Source organism: Papio anubis, chromosome 16 (assembly GCF_008728515.1).
Source record: "Papio anubis isolate 15944 chromosome 16, Panubis1.0, whole genome shotgun sequence".
NCBI classification, from domain to species: Eukaryota; Metazoa; Chordata; class Mammalia; order Primates; family Cercopithecidae; genus Papio; species Papio anubis.
Window position 1 is genome coordinate 37721631 of NC_044991.1, and position 20715 is coordinate 37742345.

Genomic DNA, 20715 nt, shown 5'->3' on the forward strand with positions numbered 1-20715 from the left:
TTGCCCAGAAACTGACTAGTGACTGGAGGCAGACAAGGGAAGAGGGAAGAGAAAGAAAGAAGCAGTGCCAGAGAAGAGAAATGAGTGGCTGCGGAAGCTGTAGCAAGCATAGGTGTTAAGGAGGATGGGGACAGACAGCCTGTGTCACTCCTTACTGCAGCAGCGGGTAGTGATGAGAAGACAGGATGGAAACACTTTGTGGCCAGTGGGTTGGCAAAGCTGGAGTATAGTGGGCCATGTAATGGGCCCACACAGTGGCCTGAGCTTGTAGCAATATGGAGACGAGCTTGCTGTTATCCCCGACTCTACTGACAGGCAGAGAACAGGCACATTAAAAAGTGCTCCTGCTGCTGACAAAAACATGGAGATCTGTCAGTGGCTGGAAAAGAATGAGACCAGACAAATGTTGATGGGTCAGTACACCAACAATTTAATATGAATGGTTGCAAAAGGCAGCAAACACTGCAGATTGGCTCCACATCAGATATCCACCTAAATTAGGACCCCAGTTGTGCTTTATGTTGGTCTTTTCTCAATGGAAAGACCTGAGGGAATCTTGATCTTTGGCTCAGTGTTAATTGCAAACACATAATTCTGTGAACCAGTGTTGCTAACTGAACCTTATGTCTTATTCAGAAAGTTGGCTGTGGTGTTTCAAAATATGACAGTATTAGGTTAGCTACATACAGGAGGAGAATCATTTGTGTTCTTTCAGAGACATCATTTCTGAGCATAAAGCATCTCTTTAGCACTTTTATAGTGTGCTATGAAGAAGCTTCTGTTCTGTCAGTTGACAGTCAGTCAGTATCAGGTTTAAGCACAACAGGGAGAGTTTGACTCACATGGACTAAGGCTTCCAGATCTTGGGAATGGGTCTCATTGTGACTGGAAATTTCATCACTTCTTTGCATTCAAAATTGTCAAACATTTGCTCTTGCCTACTCAGTGCTAGCTGCTGAATGGCTGGACAGAGAAATGTCTTTCTGCCCAGTTCTATTATTTTTTATCCTTTTCAGTGAATGATGTCTAGAGAAACACAAAGGCAGCAAAGCTCCTCTAAATAACTAGGTCATTCCAAAGCATTATGTACCAAGTATGTGCTGTTAACAGAGGGAGTATAATTAAAAAATTGGACAGAGGAAATTTAAGTCATTTGCTATTTTTTACAACATTTTAGAATTGGTAAAGATACTCTTTTAGAAAAGTAAGACAGGTTTGGAGAAAAGTATGGCCTGGTGTTGTGATTGATGAGTTTTTTGTGGTAAATATTCAGGCTTTGAAAAAAATCCCTTTTTCGAACACCCTGGAAGTACCCCCCAAAACAGCTTTATAGTTTTTTTCTGGTTCTACAATTTTACATACTCATTGTAAACATTTGGATAATATGAACATATGAAAATAATTTAGGTATCAAGGGGTCCTCAAATTCTGCAGTCCTCTGCCGAGCATTACTGAAATCCCAGTGAATGTGCTTTCTAGGCTGGCTCTTGCTTGGGTGCATTCCTTTCTCTCTCTCTTCCCTGCACCTGCCTCGCTTGCTGCCTCGGTTACACACACAAACACGGTTTTACATGAATAGTCATTCTGCATGGTCTAACACTATGTTTTTGACTTAAAGCCTTGGATATTTTTCCACATCAGTAAGTGAAGAATTACATAAGACTTAAATGGCTGTAGCATGTTCCACTGGACTCCTATAACAAAATTCCCTATTGCCCATCCTTCAGGTCGTGAGTTTCAGGCCTTCACATGCTATGAGCAGATTGTGTGCCTGTGAGTGACTGCCCAGCGACCAGAAGGGCCTTCGGTTTTTTGTGTTAGGGACATAGCAGAGGTGACAATATTGGAGGCTGCTCACAAGTTGGGGATAATATGATGATTTCCTGGAGGTTAAGATGGTCCCTTGGGGAAAGCCACTTCAGTCTTTACTGAGTTAATTTCACAGAAATGCCACCCTTTTGAATTGTCTAGGAGGAAGGTCATTCCACTTGCAAACTGACTCTGGTGTACTTTTTAAACAAACCAACTTCTGGGTGTACTTTTGTATTTAGTAACTATTTAGTTCTGTGACTTGTGCCATATCTCTCCTGTGTTCTTTTTGTTTTACAACAAAATAAAACAAAATATATTTCCAGGCATGCTTCCCTTAACTTCCTCTCTCACTTTTTTTTAAAAGTTACAATATCTTTTTTGAAATTTTATTTTTCATTTTTTGAGACAAAGTCTAGCTCTGTTGCCCAGGCTGGAGTGCAGTGGCTCAATCATGGCTCACTGCAACCTCCACATCCCAGGCTCAAGCCATCCTCCCATCTTAGCCTCCCAAGTAGTTGGGACTACAGGCACACACCACCAAGTCCCGCTAATCTTTGTATTTTTTGTAGAGATGGGGTTTCACCATGTTACCTAGGCTGGTCTCGAACTCCTGGGCTTAAGTCATCTGCAGGCCTCGGCCTCCCGAAGTACTAGGATTACAGGTGTGACCCACCGTGCCCGGCGAACTTTCTATTAGTATTACACTTAATTGGGTGAACAGTATGGGAGGCTGACTGCCTGGGTTCGAGTCCTGGCAGTGACCTACCCTTTCTAGTGGGGGTAAGAATGATACCCACCATCCTGTGGTTGTTGGAGGTTGAGTCAATGTATACAAAGCTGTTTTGTGAGCTGTTATTACTGCCAATCATATTTATTTGACATGATACATTATTGGACAGCTGTAAACACTCTCCTCATCACTTTCCTGCCTCCTTAGTTAGCGGGGGTAGAGGTGACTACAGTTCCTAGGCTGTAGTCATTTTATTTCTGTCTCCAACTTTTCCCCTCAGAGCGATTTTGATTATAATGTAGGCTAGCTCCAATACAGATCAAGAAAAGGAGATCCAAGTATGCATTGACTTTAAAATATCTGATGAAACTTGATTCCTAAAAGAGAGATAAATATATTAAAATGTAATATAACTCACATTTGATTTTGATATCAGTTTGTATAGTATGTTTTATTATATTGGTACTTGATATGTATTAAAAACAAAGTTTTAGAATCCTGCATTTGAGAAATGTGTGTCAAAAATGTTGAGTAAAAATAGCTGTAAAAGGTTAACACTAAGTATTTGGACTGTATCTTTATACATAATTACTTTTACACAAGGACTGTCACTCCTGGTTAACCAAGTGTTACTATTTATCTGATTTCTAAGAATTTGATGTTGTACATCTGGTTTACTTTATAGGAGTAAAGAAATGAAAACAATATGCCTTCAGAAATGAAGTAGGATTAGTATTATAATTTCTGTGATCTTTTCAGTTGACACTAGTGTTTGTTTCCTGTTGGAATTGGCAAATTTTATGTCAGCTGTCTGCCTACAAGGATATTTTTGGTTGGAGGTAACAAAAAACTCAAATATAAGCAAGTAATAAGAATTTCTTTCTCCTATAAAAAGAGGCCCCAAGGCAGGGAGCCCCCAGAATTAGCTAATTCATGGGATTGGTGATGTTGACAGTCCAGATGCTTTCCACCTCTTGGCTTTGCCATCCTTAGTGTGGCCAGTTTGTCCTCAGGGTGGCAAAATGCCCACAGCCATTGCACTCTGACAGAATGATAGCCAAAGGCAGGAAAAAGGGGAACACTTATTCCTTAAAATCAATAAAGCTTGTCTCAGCTATCTTCATCAGACTTCTATTGTTTTGTATTGATCAGCATTGGGTCACAGGCTTGAGTCACTGGCAAGGGGCCTGTTGCCACCATAACTGGCTCAGCAGTATCAGGTCCTCCCTCTGGGACTTGGAACAGGCCAGCTTCTGAGAGAGGCACTGCTTTGTGGAGGAGAAGATCCCTGAGCAAATGGAGGCTCTGTTAGGAAGAGGGAGGGTCTGTTGTGGGTGGTGGGTGAGGTGAAGGAGCTGGAGAGAAAGCAACAGTGTCTGCTCCAGGCTGCTCTCAGTTTTTAGTTTAAAATACTGTGGAGAATGCTTGTGGAAATAAATGCTCAGTTACGATAAATTTTTGAATATATATTTATGGAATTTTTTTTTTTATAATTTAAACTAGTATAACTAGCATGTACAATATGGCTGTAATTGTATGTAAGAAACAAACCTGTCAGTGGAGCTAAAAGATGACTTTGTTTCATTTCCTATGGTCTTAGTCCCTTTGTGTTCCTATAAAGGAATACTGGGTAATTTATAAAGAAAAGAGGTTTATTTGACTCATGGTTTTGCAGGCTGTACAAGAAGCATGGCACCAGCATCTTCCTGTTTTGAGGGCCTTAGGAAGCTTCCATTCATGATAGAAGGCAAAGGGGAGTGGGCATCACATGATAAGAGAGAGGAGGTGGTGCCAGCCTCTTTGTAACAGTCAGTTTTCATGGGAACGAATGGAGAGGGAACTCACTCATTACTGTAAGGACAGCACGACGATGTTCATGTGGAATCCACCCCCATGATCCATATGTCTTCCACCAGGCCCCACCTCCAATACTGGGGACCAGATTTCAACATAAGATTTGGAGGGGACAAATATCCAAACTATATCACTTGCAATAGGAGAATATACACTTTAGTCCCCAACATATATCCAGAAGTTTTATGTCAGGCTTCTGGACTCCACTTCCTTCTGATGGACCAGGCTAGTGGTGCTTGGGCACAGATTACATGTGTATCTGCTGTTGGCCCTGGAGAGAAGTGAAAATTGGCCATTGGATTAGCAGTGTGGAACTCCTTAGTGCAGTGTTGGGGAGTGGTGTCAAAGCCTGATTGGACTGGATGCTTTTGTTGAGTGGGTGATTTAAGGTGTTTGTTATACATCGTAAATTATGTATATACAAAACTTGTTTTTTTCACATGCATTAAATATTTAATACAAAATTTAAAAAAATCTTTTGTATCCAGTACATGGTCTGTGCTCTGATAAATACTTTCAATTTAATCAGGGTTGAAACTGAGACTGGGATTTTATTACATGAATATGTTAGAGGGAGAAAGAGGCAGAGGGGTTGGAGGACAGTGAAAGGATTGATTAAAAAGAGGAACTGTGGAAGCTAAATTGAGAAAGAAAGGAAGTGAGGACTTGAGGGGCATCAGAGATAGTGACAAGATGGTGGGGTTATTGGATTCAAGGACCCAGTAAGGTTGAAGAGTTGTTGGAATTAGGGTTCCAGAAGGAGTGGGCGGGAAGGATAAGAAATAGCGGGTGACGAGAGAGTAGATTGCTTGAAATTGAGGCTTGCAGGTGGGGAGATTGTAAGTAACCACTGGGTCTAGGATCTGGCTGTGGGTGTGGGCGGCAGAGGTAGGGTAGAGGACAACCTCATTAGAAATGAGGGAGTCAGGCATCATATATATAAATGTTGGAACCAGAGTGAAGACAGTGCTAGTAGTGTACTGAAAGACAGTTAGCCAGTCCCTGGGATCTTCGGGAGAGGGTCTTGGGAAGGGGAAAGATTGTGCAACTCCAGTCAGTGAAAGTTGGTACAGATGTAGTTGGAGGTAGATGGTGTGAGCAGCAAAGGAGCACTGTGTGTGTGAGGGGAAGGACCAGAGTGGTCTGGAGACTGCAGTGGGAAGCAAGGGGGCCACCTGTCTCATCTTAGGCTTGGAGGTATGTGAGTGTAGGAGGAAGACAAAAGCCTTACCAGGCAGACCGCAAGGAACCAGTGTGCTGAGGGGACTTCCAGGTTTCAGGTACAGCTGAAAGGAAACAGCCTTTGCAGGTGGCATACAAGAGAGGATTTGGTGAGCTTTATTGGATATAGTGGGTGGTGAGATTGGTGATGCCCAGACCTGTGTGGGGGTGACAGTCAGAGATGAAGATCATGTGGGAATTGGATTTCCCAGGAGATGGATGGAAACCTGAGTGCAAGGCCTGGTGGGACATCTCCTGATGTGTACCTAGGGGGTGGTCCATGATCACTTCTAATTATAGTTTCCTTACTGAGTGTGCTTTCTTAGGCAGCTCATGGTAGCTAGGTAAGGAGGAGGAAATGGAGGGTCTTGCAAGGAGCAAGGGGAAGATCTCTGGTGGGGTGCCGTGTAGTAAAGGAGGGGCCAGGGTTATCTTGAATACGTTATTACTTAACTTCTGGATGACTTCAGGAGTAATTCCATATCAAATATTTCCAATGATGTTTATGCTAAAGTGGGTGCAGATTGAATGTATAGTACTTCAGAGAATTTTTCTGAAATATGAAATCTTGATGATATTAGACAAGTGTACTTGTAGAATGGACTTAGTCTTTTGGTTCATAAAGCTTTGCAGAAATTCTATAAATAGCCTTAGACTGAAAAAGATATGACAGAGACGAGAGGGGGTAGTGGACAGGGAAAGTATGGGGAAGGGTGAGTGAGGTTGGGGGTGGAGTGTCTTGAAGCAGAAAATTCAAGAAGGGATTTGCTGTTGGTATTTCGGTTTGTGGGACAGAACTCAGATGACAGGACAGGAACTGAGGGAACCTCTGCCCTGAGCTGCTGGCTGAATCTGCAGGAGGAGTGAACTCCTTAACTGAGAGTGATTATGTTAATTTTCTTTAATTTTTGAAACTCCCTGTAACAATTGTATTAAGGGTCTTTTTTGTGATCTCTACCAATTTTGCTCACTTTAATTGAGAGACAGGAGGAAATTGTGGGCCTGAGGACATATTTTACTTTTTTATTTTTATTTTTTTGAGACGGAGTCACCAGGCTGGAGTGCAGTGGCTCAATCTTGGCTTGCTGCAACCTTTGCCTCCCGGGTTCAAGTGGTTCTTCTGCCTTAGCCTCCTGAGGAGATGGGATTACAGGTGCACACCACCATGCCCAGCTAATTTTTGTATTTTTAGTAGAGATGGGGTTTCACCATGTTGGCCAGGATGGTCTTGATCTTTTGACCTCGTGATCCGCCCGCCTCGGCCTCCCAAAGTGCTGGGATTACAGGCATGAGCCACTGCTCCTGTCTTATTTTATTTTTTAGAAAGTATACTTTTGGTAATATTTACTCATAGTTATGCCTTAAGTTTTACATTTGTAGCAGGCATTATATATGTGTATGTAAAACAAATATGGTGATAATTCCTTGTTGTTTGTAGAAAATAACTTGTTAAAAAGTAAAAAGATGTAACTAAATTAATATAAATTCACTTAAAGTATATCAACAAGTTTAAAAATTTTAGTGCTGAGGAGGATGTTTCTGATTTCAGATTTTTCTTACATAACATAGAGATTTATATAATAGATGGTAGATAAATATTAGGTAATTTAACAATATGAATGCTGTTGGTAACTTAAGGAATGAACATGCATTTGCTCCATCATTCTTTTGAAAATGTTGCTATTTACTAGAAATTAATACTAGCTGCAGGGTGGACCTTCATTGCTTGTTACTTTGTTTTAGTAATTTATCATCTCTATCTAGGATAGTAGTCCTGACTCCTTCTGATTTGGAGGAATCTTTTTTGGTCCATTATTGTAAGAAGTTTTACCTTGATTTTTAAAAAATCATTTTTGTTATTTGGTGTGACCTTCAGGAATGCTTGAAAGGATTAATTATGAAGCCTCTCTATATATCTAAATTCTGCTGTTTGATACATTTATTTAGTACACATGTATTCAGTACCTATGCTTTGGCTGAAGGGAGACCCTGACGCTCTCTGCCCACAGTCTGGTGGGGGAGACTGAGGTATAGAAGTAGGAGGGGCATCTAAGAGCAGTGTGTGAGGAGCCGGGCAAGGTGTCCTTACCTGTGAACTGACTTGTGGGGATGACTGGGGCTTAGCTAAGGGGACAAAAGGGACTCTGTGCTTCCTTCACAGCCCGCTTCCTATTCTATCCTTCCCCACCTGGGCTTCTCACACCACATCTTTGACCAGATCTCGAGTTTCACGCCATTATAGCACTGGGGCTGGAGTCTTTTGTCTGATGCGTTAAGTTTTCTGCTGTGTAAATTAGTATTTTCATCCACATGCATACTTTGTAGTTGCAAATAATCAGTCCAGGAGACTTTTTTTTTTTTTTTTTTTGAGACGGAGTTTTGCTCTTGTTGCCCAGCCTGGAGTGCAGTGGTGCAGTCTCTGCTCACTGCAACTTCTGCTTCCCAGGTTCAAGTGATTCTCCAAGAGACATTGTAAAGTCTGTATTTATAGGCATTTTCCAGATGTGAATTTCTCTTTAATAATAATGATGATGATAAGAATGTTGATTGGCCATTAAAGCCAGTCATTCCTGATATACCGCCTGTTTAATGATCTGATTGCCTGCTGAGTCTGGAAAGTCTTATTTTGTAGGTTTTTGCCTCCTGATGTAGATAAGCTTCTGACGTGCAGTTAGCACATTACTGCAGGCACAGGAGGTACTGAAACATACTGGCTGGTGTCAGGAAAAGGAGTTCCTGCCTTCACCCTGGCTAGCATGGATCACTGTTGACAGAAAGTTTGTGTCAGTGGGCAGCCCCGGTAACTTGGATTCATTTTTCCTGCTTTTCCTTCTTCAATGGAGGGGATGATGTGTTATACTTGGGGGTATCTCTTCATAGGTTTGCTGGCCTTCATGACCAGTGAGGCTGTTCTGTACTGAGTTTCTTATTCTGCACCAGCATTTCTATAACAGTGTTACATAACAAACCTTCCCAAACCTAGCAGCTTCCGTAAGCTTTACAGCAACAGGCATCTATTTTTCTCCCTCACTGTGTTGGGTCTGTATTGGCTGGGGTGGTTCTTCTCACTCATGGTTGCCTGGGGTTGGCTCCAGACTGGTGGGTTGGGTTCAGATCTTCATGAATTTTCTCATTTTGCTTGGATCAGCAACTACTTGGGGCTCTCCCAGCAACCACTGCCACATTTTTAAGGCCTTTTTAGTCAAAGCAAGTCAAGAGATCAGTCTTGGATCACTGTGGGTGGTACCATCCAAATGTGTGGATGGAAGGAAGGAATGATTTATGGCATTTCTACAAACTACCCAGGTACCTAGGCAGCTGTTTAAATGTGAAATCGCCAGAATCATATTAGCCTGTAAGTAAGTAATGGTGCATTACTAATGACATTCATCCCTGTCAGCATTTTCTGTCTTGTGTCTGACTAGTTCTTTTGCACTTCATTATTTTCCTTGTTCTCATTGAGTGCTTCTGAATGACTGTTTTATTAAGTTGTCAAGTTTGCCTTACATTCTTCATTTACCCTTTTTTCTATCACCAGCCTGTTAGCTTGATCATCAGGCCTTCAGTGCCATTATCCAGGGAATTTCGGTAAAATAGTAAAGGGCACCTATCTTCACCTACACAAAGGACTGTAGACAGGGCTTGGATGGCTCTTAGTTCTGGCTTGGGAATAGAGGGGTGTAGGCAGTATAGAAGGTGCAGGTGGGTCATTCCTCAGGGGAGAACTGAACATGAGCTCCTTCCTCTCTTGACAGCATCCCACTGGGTGAGATGAGGACTTTTTCCCTTCCTTTGGTGCTGTCTAGGGGTCTGCTGAAGCAGGTTTTTGTGAGACTGTGTTATGACCCTTCCAACTAAAAAACAATAGAATTGCTATTGAAGAGGATTATACGTGGAAGGAAATAGAGGGATAATCCCACTGGTTTTGTGGGTGTGTTTACTAGTAGTACTTACTGCTGTATTAGGATTAGTGACCTTTGCTAGGAGCAAAGTAATTCTAAAATTACTGACATTTCTATAATGCTGACTGAAGCTCTCATAAGCACTCTACATATGCTCATTTTATCATCACAGCAGCCCTGTGATGTAAGAACCATTGTTAGCCCTATTTTTTTTTTTTTTTTTTCTGAGATGTAGTCTCACTCTGTCGTCCAGGCTGGAGTGCATTGGTGCGATCTTGGCTCCTCCCAGGTTGAGGCAATTCTCCTGCCTCAGCCTCCCAGGTAGCTGGGATTACAGGCATGTGCCACCGTACCCAGCTAATTTTTGTATTTTTAGTAGAGTCAGAGTTTCACCCCTTTGGCCAGGCTGGTCTTGAACTCCTGACCTCTTAAGTGATCCACCAGCCTCGGCCTCCCAAGGTCCTGGGATTACAGGTGTGAGCCACCGTGCCTGGCCTGTTAGCCCCTTTTTAAAGATGAAATTGAGGAATGGAGTGTTTAAATAACTTGTCCAAGGCCCTGTGGCTTCTGCATTTGAATCCAGGCAGTGTGCCCCAGAGGTTTTGCCCTCAACCTTTGCTGTTACCTTTCAGCTAGATGTGGAGAAATACTTGTCAACAAGAGGTTTAGCTGGACAAAGGGGTGGAGGAGGGTGGTTTTGGGTGCTATGTGGAAGATTATCTTTGAGATTTAAGGTGAAAATAATAGACACAGTTTACAATCTGTTGATTGGTGGTGCAGGAAAATGAGAAGTTAAAGAAGATTTCTTTAAAAATTCAGAAATGACCTCTAGCTCTGCCAGGCTGTCTGCCATTTGCTTCCCTGTGGTTAATTTGGAGATACTTCCCTGAGTTCTGTAATAGTAGTAAGCCAGTGTGCTAGCATCCATTCCATGCCAAACCCTGGAAGCCATCTCTTCAAAGGCGGTTTCCCATCTGGACTCTGGAGCGCAGCCTTGCCCTCCCTCCCTCTTCCCTACAGCCCTGAGAGGCTGTGGGGAGAGTTCCATGAGCTGCTTCTTCAGTGTCACTCACTCCTGTTTCTTACCTTGGGCTTTCCTTCCTTCTGTTTCTCCTCTGGCTCTCCTGCTCATCCTCAAGGTAATGATTTATTTCTTTTATATTCCTGACTGATTTATTCCCATTTGTCCCTGAGGCCTTTGTACTACTACTCAGGTATGGAGTTGCAGGACCAGGGTAGGGGTTCTGTTGACGTCGCCAACAGGCTGTGTTACCTTGGGCAGGTCATGTGAGATCCTGACCCTGAGGTTTCTTTCTCTTAATCACACCTGCCCATCTATTTCATTGGGCCATGGTGAGGGTCAAATAAAATAAACTCATGAACATTTCCTTTAAAGCATAAAGCATGACATAAATGTATGACATTAGCATTCCTAGCCTCCCCATGTGGCCTTATCCACTCCCTGCTGTGGTGTCCAGCATGGGCTTCAGCCATGGTGCCTATTCTGTTACTTGCTTGTTTACCTGTGCACCCCTGAGGGCCTCGGGTCTTATTCTCTTTGAATTTTTTAGAGCTTAACACAGCACTTGTTGGCATGGATAGGGGCTAGTAAATGTTTGAATGAGTGGGTCAGGAATGCCTGTCTGAAGGAAGTTTGTGGTCATAGTTGTCATCTTTTTTTTTTTTTTTAAATTGAGCAAAGCCTTCCTGTTACATCTCTATGTTTCTTGATATTAGCCTTGCTAAAAATAGGCTTTTGATCCTTTCTTGTGTTTCTTTTTGCAGGTTGCTAAATTCCATTGCCTGTGATCGCCTTCCCTGAGACCTATGCTTACTTTATAAATATTCTTCTGATGAGTCTTTAAAAAAAAAAGACAAATCAAGAAATGATTCTAGATTTTGAATTAAAGATAAAATATCTGATATTTGTTATTTGGTTATTCATTTAACAAATGTGTTAAGTACCTTTCATGTACCAAGCTCCGTTCTTCAGGCTGGGGATGCAACAGTGGACAAAGCAGATGAGATTTCTGCCCTCATGCTGCTTACATTCTAGCAGCCAGACAGTGAGGCAGCAAATTAATAAAGGGATGATTTCAACTCATCTGAAGTGCTGTCAGGGGGAATCACGCGAAGAGGATGCCCAGACCAATGAGGAGTTCTCAACACATGTACATAAACTTGAGTGTGCTGTAGATGCTGTGCTTCCGGGTTCACTGTGCGTTGGGTTCCCTGGAACGTATCTAGTTGTCTTGTTAGTGAGCACTTAAGCTCAACACCACCAATGCCTTACCCACAAGAAAGATATTGGATGGCTGAGGATAAAGGTGGTTGTTACCTGGACCTTTGGCCTCATGAGGACATCTCAGTGTATAAGAGGGATCCTTGAACATGATGAGGACCCTCTTTGTTTGGTTTGCTGATATTTGAGTGTCTGAGGGAATGAGGGAGTAAGGGAGGGAAAGATGGGGACTTGTTGATCTCGCAGTAGCTTTCTGTGCCAGCTTGCTGCATCAGCACACCCATATCCTCCACGCTAGAGAAATTGTTTGCCAGCTTATGGCATTCTGTATCTGAGGCACATTCACTGCAGAGCCTACCAAGGGAGAGGGCCGGGGAGAGGAGGAAATGTGGAGTGACACATAGGGGCACTTGCACATTTCTTTGAGGAAGTCATGTGTGATCCAGATCCTGAAGGATGAGACCTGTTGATGAAAAAAAATTGATGCTTTTAAACAATTAAAATTAGTTTTATTCAGAAGTCTTGCTGAGGTTTGCAACCAGGGCGAGTCAAGAGAGTGTCTGTTAGACTGCTCCAAAGTAGTGCTTTAGCCCACAGTTTATATACAGGTGGCGCACTCTGCATGTGCTCAGAAGTTACATTAAGTGTGCTCGGAAATTACATTAGAGCAAAATCTTATCAAGGTTTGGGTGTGAGGGTCCATCTGGTTATAGATTATAGAGGCATAATCATTAATCCTGTCAGATATTATGTGCAGGAAGAGGCAAGGGCTGAGACAAATCTATCTTTTCTGAAAATGCTGTGATTCAGGCAGGAGATGTGGGAACCGGTGCTGTATCCTGCTTATCATCTTCAGGGCATTCTTCTGAAGGGCTGTGCGGAGTCTTTGAGTCAGGGGCTTTGTAAAATTCTGATGGCAAGGGATTTTGTGGAATTCTGCTGTTATGTAAGCAGGATGAACAGACATAGTGTCTGCATTTGCTACTTGGTCTCATACACTGAACCAGCTGCATGAAGATCTGGGAGTGGGGGTAGCATCCTGCAGGGGCCCCAAGTGGAAATGTGTTTGGGAAGTTTCGGAAATGGAAAGAATCCACAGTGGCTAGAGGATAGGGAGTGAAGGGGAGAGTGGTGTGCAGTGAAGTTGGTGTTGAGTGGGGGAAATTGGGCAGGGCCTTGCCGGCCATGGTAAAGATTTTGGATTTTAAGTCCTACTGGAGGCAGATGGAAGGTTTTGAGTAGAGGAGTGATCTGATTTGATTGACTCTATTAAATATTCGTGTTGGCTGCTACGGGGAATGGAAGAAGAGTGGAAGCAGGGAACCCAGGCAATGGGCAGAGGTCGCGGCCTGTGTGAGGGTTCATGGCCACATAGACCAGGCAAGGCCGTCCAGGGCTGGAACACGTACGTGATAAAGGCAGGCTAATAGAATGGCATACTGGGGATTGGTAGTGAGGAGTGATGCCCAGGCTGTGGCCAGAGCAGCGGGGTGGATGGAGGTTCCAACTTACTGAGATGGAAGAGCCTGAGGGAAGAACAGGATCTGATGGAGGACTTCCCTTTGGACACGTTTAATTTGAGAGGGCTTTAAGATCCTCACGTGGAGAATCAGCTGGCAGCAGGCTGTGAGACTAGAGCCTACAGTGGGAGATGTCAGGGCTGCAGATGGAAATCAGGAGTCCTCAGCAGAGATAAGATTTGTCTTTTGATTTCCCCAAGGATTTTGAGGGTTAGGCTGTTTCTTGTAGGTTTACAAGGTATAGTCATTATCATTGTATGTGTAGGCTAATTCATGAATTCTCAATTCATTCAAGAAAATATTGAACTAAATATTGTGCTAGATGCATGGGACATAATGATTCATGAGATAGACTGTGGGTTCTGTGAGGGCAGGGAATATGTCTAACGGAGGAGACAGAGCATTCCCTCAGAATTAAGTCAGGAATTCAATCAGAATTCCACCATAATTAAGTAAAATGTGATGTGTTCTGTGACAGGGAAGCATAGAGTGGGGGCTACACAGCAGAGGCGCAGACCTAGTCTTGGGGGTAAGGTGGGGATGTTTCAGCTGACTGCTGAGGGGGAGTGGGAGCCAGCTGAGTGAAGCCGGCTTCAGAAAGAGGGCTCAGTGAGTGGTAGATGGGCTAGCAGTTTGCATTAGAGTTGAAATGTACTGAACTCTTTCTTGGAACTGGCAGATTCTGCACAAGGCACTCAAGGATTCCTTGGCAAGATTGTGTAGCTCACAGGAATGTTAATATTCGTGTGGGTTGATGATACTAGTTTCCTTGCTACCTGCTTTCACACAGTAAATTTGTTCCTTGCTAGGAATTTTCACAGCTCTGTGCCCAGGTTTACTTTGGTGCAGTAAATATAGTGTGAAATTGGCAGCTCATAAGACTTTATAAACACCTTACATGCATTATTTCAAAGAGCCAGGGCACATTTTTGCATGAAAAGCTCTTATACAATTATCAGAGAAAAACAACTCTTCAGAATCATCTGCGTTATTGCTAACATTATGTAATTTGAACACCATAGTATGTATATTCACATAGATTCAGTGTTAGGACTGCAAAGGCAATTGGTACAACACTGTTACAGACTGAAGAGCAACACATGTTTTTCTTGAGTAATCCTTGCAGAATTTTAAGGAAGCTTTTTGTTGTTTGTTTGTTTTTTGCTTTGTTTTGTTTTTAAGAGACAGGGGTCTCACTCTGTTGCCCAGGCTGAAGTGCAGTGGCTCAACCATAGCTCACTGTAGCCTCAAGCTCCTGGGCTCGGGCGATCCCCCTGCCTCAGCTTCCCAAGTAGCTGGGATTATAGGTGTGAGCTACAATGCCTGGCTCCAGGAAGCTGTTTTTACTTTTCCTCAGGTGCTAGTATATTCTCCCAAAGTGCCAACTCCTTGCTCAGGACTGTAAATGGCACAAACAACCTTGTTTGCTAAGGAAAATGTACAAAGGTATGTTGACAGTGGGTGACTACTTTGACCCCCAGCATTGTGAGGTTTTACCCTGGCTGACCGGGGCCCTTGGAAGAACTGCCTGTGTTGCTACTCAGCCCCAGTGGGAGTTGTCACTGTGCTAAGTTTCCCACACCCCCGCCTATCTGTCCGCAGTCTGTGGTTTAGCAAAACTGTCTAGTACAACAGGGGCAACTCTAGGAACACGTGGTAGGTCCTCCAGTGTCCATACATGAGTGGGGCAGGTCATCTAGAAGCTTGTGGTTGGGGAGCCTGTGCTAGTTCACTTGAGCTGGTTTCTGTTTTCATGCCCAGAGAGGTATGTTGGTGGGGAGGAAGCAGAAATTGGTCCATTTAGGAGCTCCACCAACAAAGTTGTTTTTCAGAGGTACAAACCTATCCCCTCTTCACAGCCTGTGTCAAAAACTACCTCCTTCATGAACCTCTACTTCCTCATCCCCTAACAGGAAGTCATGTTGTCCCTCCCCAGACCTGCCCCTGCTTACCTCCGACCTTCTAGCTGGTCTGTCGTTGCTGGCGCCTGTCAGCTCCGACCTGCCTGAATTGGTCCCACAGTCTCCTGAGCAGGGCTGAGTGATGGGTGGTACCCAAGGTTCAGTTAAGAACTCTCTTAGGTGGAGAATAAACAAACAGGAATACTGTTTTGTTCTGTGTTGTCTTATAACGGAATGAAACTAGTTGTACTTGCCTTCTTTTCAGAGAAGGTTGTTTCTAAATTCTGGTAATTGTATAAAGTGAATTGTCGTAAATGGAAACTTTTTCTTTTCAGATAATGTGGATGCAAGTGATCTTAAGCAGTTTTTTGAGACCAACTATTCTCAGATATATTTCATCTTCTATGAAAATTTTATAACACTGGAAAATAGTTTGAAATTAAAAGGTAAGCATTTCTGTGTATTTTTTTTTAAACATGCAGGCATTTTTATAAGTTGTGTATATCTTGAGCTACAAATTATACATTTTTAAGCCTTCTGTCTTGCCAAGACTTGAGCAAAGCTGTGAGAGCCTGGTGGACAGGGTGGCATCTTTGTTTCTCTTGAGCTTTCACTTATACAGATGTTAATTGAACAACACATGGCTAGCAAAAATAGCAGAAGAAACCCTTACAGAGCATGATTTTCAAAGGAATAAGTTACTTAGAAAGCAAAGTTATGCATGCGTACTGTTTAAAAAATTTGGATTCTGTAAAAGGACCTGAAAGGAAAACTCAACTGTCTGTTTTGCCCTGCTTGCAGAGGCAGCACTATGAAAGATTTCCTGCATCTCCTTCCAGATATATTATTAGTGTATTATGTTTATATATGTTTGTGACTATATTCTTTGAAAATCAAACCAACAAGGTCACATTATACATTCTGTTCTGTATACATTTATACATCCTGTCAGCTAAGCGGCAGGATAGTGTAGCCTGGGGAGCCAGACTGGGTTGGGAACCCGGCCCCACCCTTCTGGCTGTTTCTCTTTGGCGTCCTCTTGTCAGCATTAAACAGGTTCACAGGTATCCTAGCATTTTAGGACAGAGTTTGACACATAGTCCATGGTCAGTGAGTAGTAGGTGCCGTCACCGTCTTCCTTCATTTTCGTGTAGTCTGTGGGCTGAATCTGAATCCCTATAGCTCTATGAAGTAGGTGTTACTCATTCATTTAAAAAAGAAGCCATATGCGTAAATAACTGTGAAAAAAGTTAAAAAGTTAGTTGTTCTGTAAGACATTTAGACAGAATTCTGTGGTTCTTGGGAAGTGAGAGAGATGACTTCCTGCTGAGTGTATAGATGAGGCTTTGGGGAAGAGGTGGCCTTGGGAATGGACCTTGAAGGACAGCAGGATTTCAGGTGGAAGAGAGCGGCACGGCTGGTGGAGGGGAGAACGTGAGTAGAGCTAGGGCTATTCTTACGACATGTATGGGAAAAGCTTTTTTTTTTTTTTTCCTCTTGCAGCAAAGATGTGTGAAAGAGATTTGCAGGAAATTAGATAATGCTTGCAAGGAGCCTTGAATTGCAGGCTAAGGAGTTTGGACTTTGTTCTGGAGGTGGTTAGAGCTCTTGAAAGCGTTTGCTACTATGATAAGTGTCTTGTAAAGTAGCAAGTGAACTAGAAGCAGGAACACCAATTGGAAGGCTGATGCTATCATTCATGTGAGGGATGGTGATGCCTGATCCAGGGAGGCAGTAGTTAAGGGAAAAGAAAAGTGTTGTGTCTCAGTGGATCTACCATCTATGATACTTGGTTATAAGGGAAAGGGAGAAGTCAAAGATGCTTTCAGGACACTGAGTCTGCTTTGTGAGGTACCGTTAGCAGTAGGAACCCTGGAGGGGAGCCAGATTTGGAAGGCAGGAGGGTGAGAGTGGCTTTGGGCAGTCTATGTTTGAGGTGCCTGGGGGATACCTTGGTGTAGGTGTTGGCTGGACGGTACAATGTAGGTGACTGGATCTTGGGAGAAAAGAGGTGAAATCATGCTATTGCCAAGGGAAAAAGTATACAGAGAAAGAGAGTGATGGTCAGAACTTTTAGATAATTACTTATTTTATTGGGTATATGCAAAGGAAAGTGATGGAGTAGGGGGAGGGGTGCCAGGAAAGGGTTTTGTCACAGAGGCCCAGGGGAGAGAGAATTGAAGTCATGTAGGGTCAGGCCGTTGGTGCGTGAGATGCAGCTGGGCTGGGGAGTAAGAACCCCTCAGTGTGCTGGTCAGTGAGTGCTGAGAGAAAGGTTCTAGGTGAGGAGCAGGTTGGAAGCCAAACAGATGAACATAGAGTCACAGGGCGGTGAGCTGGTGAAGGTGACCCATGAGAATATCCTTTCAGAAAGTTTGATGTGAAGACACAGATTGTGTCTCACCCTGGTCATGGACAGGTTATTGAGGAATGCATTGGCCTGTTTGCAGACTGAGGAGTGGGTCAGCTGGAGTGGGGGATAACTGATGGTGCAGGTGTTGGGGGAAGTGGGTTGAGACAGGTCAAGGAAGAAGAAGAGACATGGAGAGGAGTGTACAGGTGGCCTTTCTATGTACGGAGGAGCAGATAAGGGGATAGTGTAGATATGGAGACATTTTGAGATGGAGAGGAAAAATTGAGGGACCCCTTGTCAGATGCCCTGATTGCTCCTATAGAACAGAGGCAGTTGTCAAGCATGGAGCGGAAGGAATTCAGGGTGAGGCACTGCGGTGGTCTTTGATTGTGGCCACTCTTGCAATCTACTGCAAAGAATCATAATGAAGAGCCAATAAAAATAGTGAGATTTTTGAAGTTTTTTTGCTTTTAGTATAATCTGTGTTCGATTGGAGTGCAGGGAAGACAGTGTACCCCAAAAAAGAAAAGAAAATGCCTACCAGGAATAATGAAATAAATAATCTTGTGATAACTTCAGCCTTTGCATTTATTCAGGCAAAAACTCCAGAGTTCTTGGCTCTATCTTCAAAATACATCCAGAATCACCGGCCTGTTCTCATTGCCTACACTGGTAACACTAAAACTCCTGATATCCTCACCTGGATTATAGCATTAGCCGCAGAAATGGTCTCCCACCGCCACACTTGTGCCCTCTCCCATCCCATAGTTTCTTGTCAAAAGAGCAGCTGGAGTCCTTTAAAAATATGAGTCAAATCATGATTTTTGGCTGTTCTAAACTTTCAAATGGGTTCTCATTCCCAGCCATTACAGTGGTCTCAGGGTCCACCTAATCTGCCTTCCTTTGCCTCACCTACTCTCCAACCTCAGCTGCTCCAACTCTGCCCCTTGTGTGCTCCAGCCTTAAGGGCCTCTGGCTGTTTTCCGACTATGCTAGCCATGCTCAGCTACAGGGACTTTGCATTGTTCAGTTCCTCTGCCTGGAACACACCTCCCCTAAATTTCTATATGGCTTGCTTCCAAACCTCCACATTTCCATATGGCTTGCTTCCTAACCTCAAAGGATCTTGTCTCAGATGTAACCTTACCAGAGAGATGTTCTCTGACTTCCCCAGTCAAAATTGCATACCATCTTTTTAGGCTTCTCTATCTGCCTTCCCCGTTGTTTTTCTCGCTCATTTATAGAATGCCCCCTCCTGCCAGAATATTAACTTTTTGAGGGCAGGAGTTGTTGTCTGTTTTGCTCACTCCTGTATGCTCAGGGCCTAGAATAATCCCTGGCATATAGACATTCTGTAGTAGTTTTTCAACGAATGAGTAAATGATATCTACTTCATTGAGCTGTGGGGATTCAGTTAGATCAGGGGTCTACAGCTTGTAGCTGCCTGTTTTATAAATAAAGTTTTATTGTACAAGCCGTATCCATTTATGTATTGTCTGTGGCTGATTTTGTACTGTAACAGCAGATTTGAGTGTTTGTAAGAGAGGCCTGCAAAGCCTAAGATATTTGCTGTCTGACCCTTTACAGAAGAGGTTTGTTGATTCCTGTATTAAATGACGTATGTCAAGCACTTAGCACGATGCTTGGTACACAGAGAGGACAAAAAATGGTAACCTCTGCTGCAGGTGTTGTAGGTTTTACTACTGTTGTTATTATCAATAGAACAATGTGCAGTTGCCCAAAAAGATATACTACTTTTATAGTTATCTGCTCTATGACTTTTTATGTTACCAACTTAGAAATTTTTCTTTGTGCTGTGCATTCTGCCACAATTTGAGCCAATAAGTAACTAGTTGAGAAATGAATAAATTACCCATCATAGTTCGGTAACAAGTTGGAAAACATGGAAGCTGTGTTCAAACAGCTAGCAAGGGGCAGCTCTGCTGGATGTGGATCCAAGCAGTCTGGCTCGGTTGTCTGTTTGCAATCCTAATGTGTTCTCCATACTGCCTCATGCTATTTTTTGAATAAATGAATGTATTCTTACTAGTATTGCTTACTAGTTTTAAGCTGCCTTTTAGCATAATTTGTAATGTCCTAAAGTTTAAATGATATCATGATAACTAATTATTTTTTAATATTCCAGGGAATAATAAGTCACAAAGGGAGGAGCTGGACTCCATCCTCTTCCTTTTTGAAGTAAGTTTTGATGAATTGATTTAACTTTTATAATTCTTGTTGGAAATAAAGTATTTTTGATCTTTAATTTTATTTGAAGACAAAAATGGCTATTGGTGGACATATTTTTTTTCTTTCCTTCCTTCCTCCCACCCTCCCACTTTTACAAACAGTTCTACAAAGAATTTTCTTGTGATTTTCTTGTTTTGCAAACGTGTGAGAGTTTTTCCTGTATGGGTACCTAGATGTGAAATTATTAGATGGAAGAGCACACACATCTTAAATGGTAGCAGATATTGCTGAATTGCTCTCCAAAAGATCATATAGTCACATTGAGAAACTGCGCTGCAAAAAATAAAAAAATAAAAAATACCTAAAAATGTTATATAAACTGATATGTAAGTCTTATACTCTAACATTGGAGATGATTCATCGATACATATAAATACACATATATATACATATATATAAATCCGAGATGCAAAAACTTATATTTTTCTACTAGTGAGGTTATGATCTTTATGCATCTGTATATCTGTGTGCATTGATCATATCTTCAATGTTGAAACAGTGTTTGGGTGTGGTTTTTGACTTATGAAGCTTAAAGTCTTTCTTGTCCAAATATATTAGTTAAGTGGCCAGATTATGGGTACCTGGAGAACACACTCAGAACTGAATTATAGGTTCTGAAAGTTAATTGTTGGTTTTTGAGAAATTATTTCTGGTTTGAGAGGTGTATGCTTAGGTTGGTGTGAGAAGATGAACTTTTATGGCTATAAAGGAAAGGCCTGATGTGAACAGGTGCAGAGCTGGCTCTAGAGGGAAGCCACTGTAGGAAAGATCTCCTACAGTAGAAGAGTTCTCCAGGGCCTTATGATGAGGGGCTTTCTGGGTTTATGGAAAATAACAAAATATGGGAAACTTCCAGCCCAGGACTTGTCTTCATGGCTAGTGCTCAATAACCCTGGTTCCCCTTTCTCTCCTTTGAGAGCTATATTCCTT

General features: G+C 42.6%; 1 protein-coding gene across 8 annotated transcripts in view; it reads left to right on the top strand.

Annotated features, from left to right (window-relative positions):
- Nucleotides 1-20715, top strand: part of RALGAPA2 (Ral GTPase activating protein catalytic alpha subunit 2) — a 320907-nt gene that overhangs the window by 16441 nt on the left and 283751 nt on the right. For 6 of the 8 annotated variants that reach the window (XR_004178987.1, XM_021921290.2, XM_021921288.2 and 3 more), the window contains exons 2-3: nt 15518-15628; nt 19682-19734. The exons of 1 other annotated variant lie outside the window; for it this stretch is intronic. Coding sequence is in view for 5 of the 7 variants with exons in the window: in XM_021921290.2 (XP_021776982.1) it covers nt 15518-15628; nt 19682-19734 (164 nt within the window). In the remaining 2 variants the exon portion in view is untranslated. Of the gene's footprint in view, nt 1-15517; nt 15629-19681; nt 19735-20715 lie in introns of those variants that run through there. One more of the 8 variants, XM_021921294.2, reaches the window with a different exon arrangement.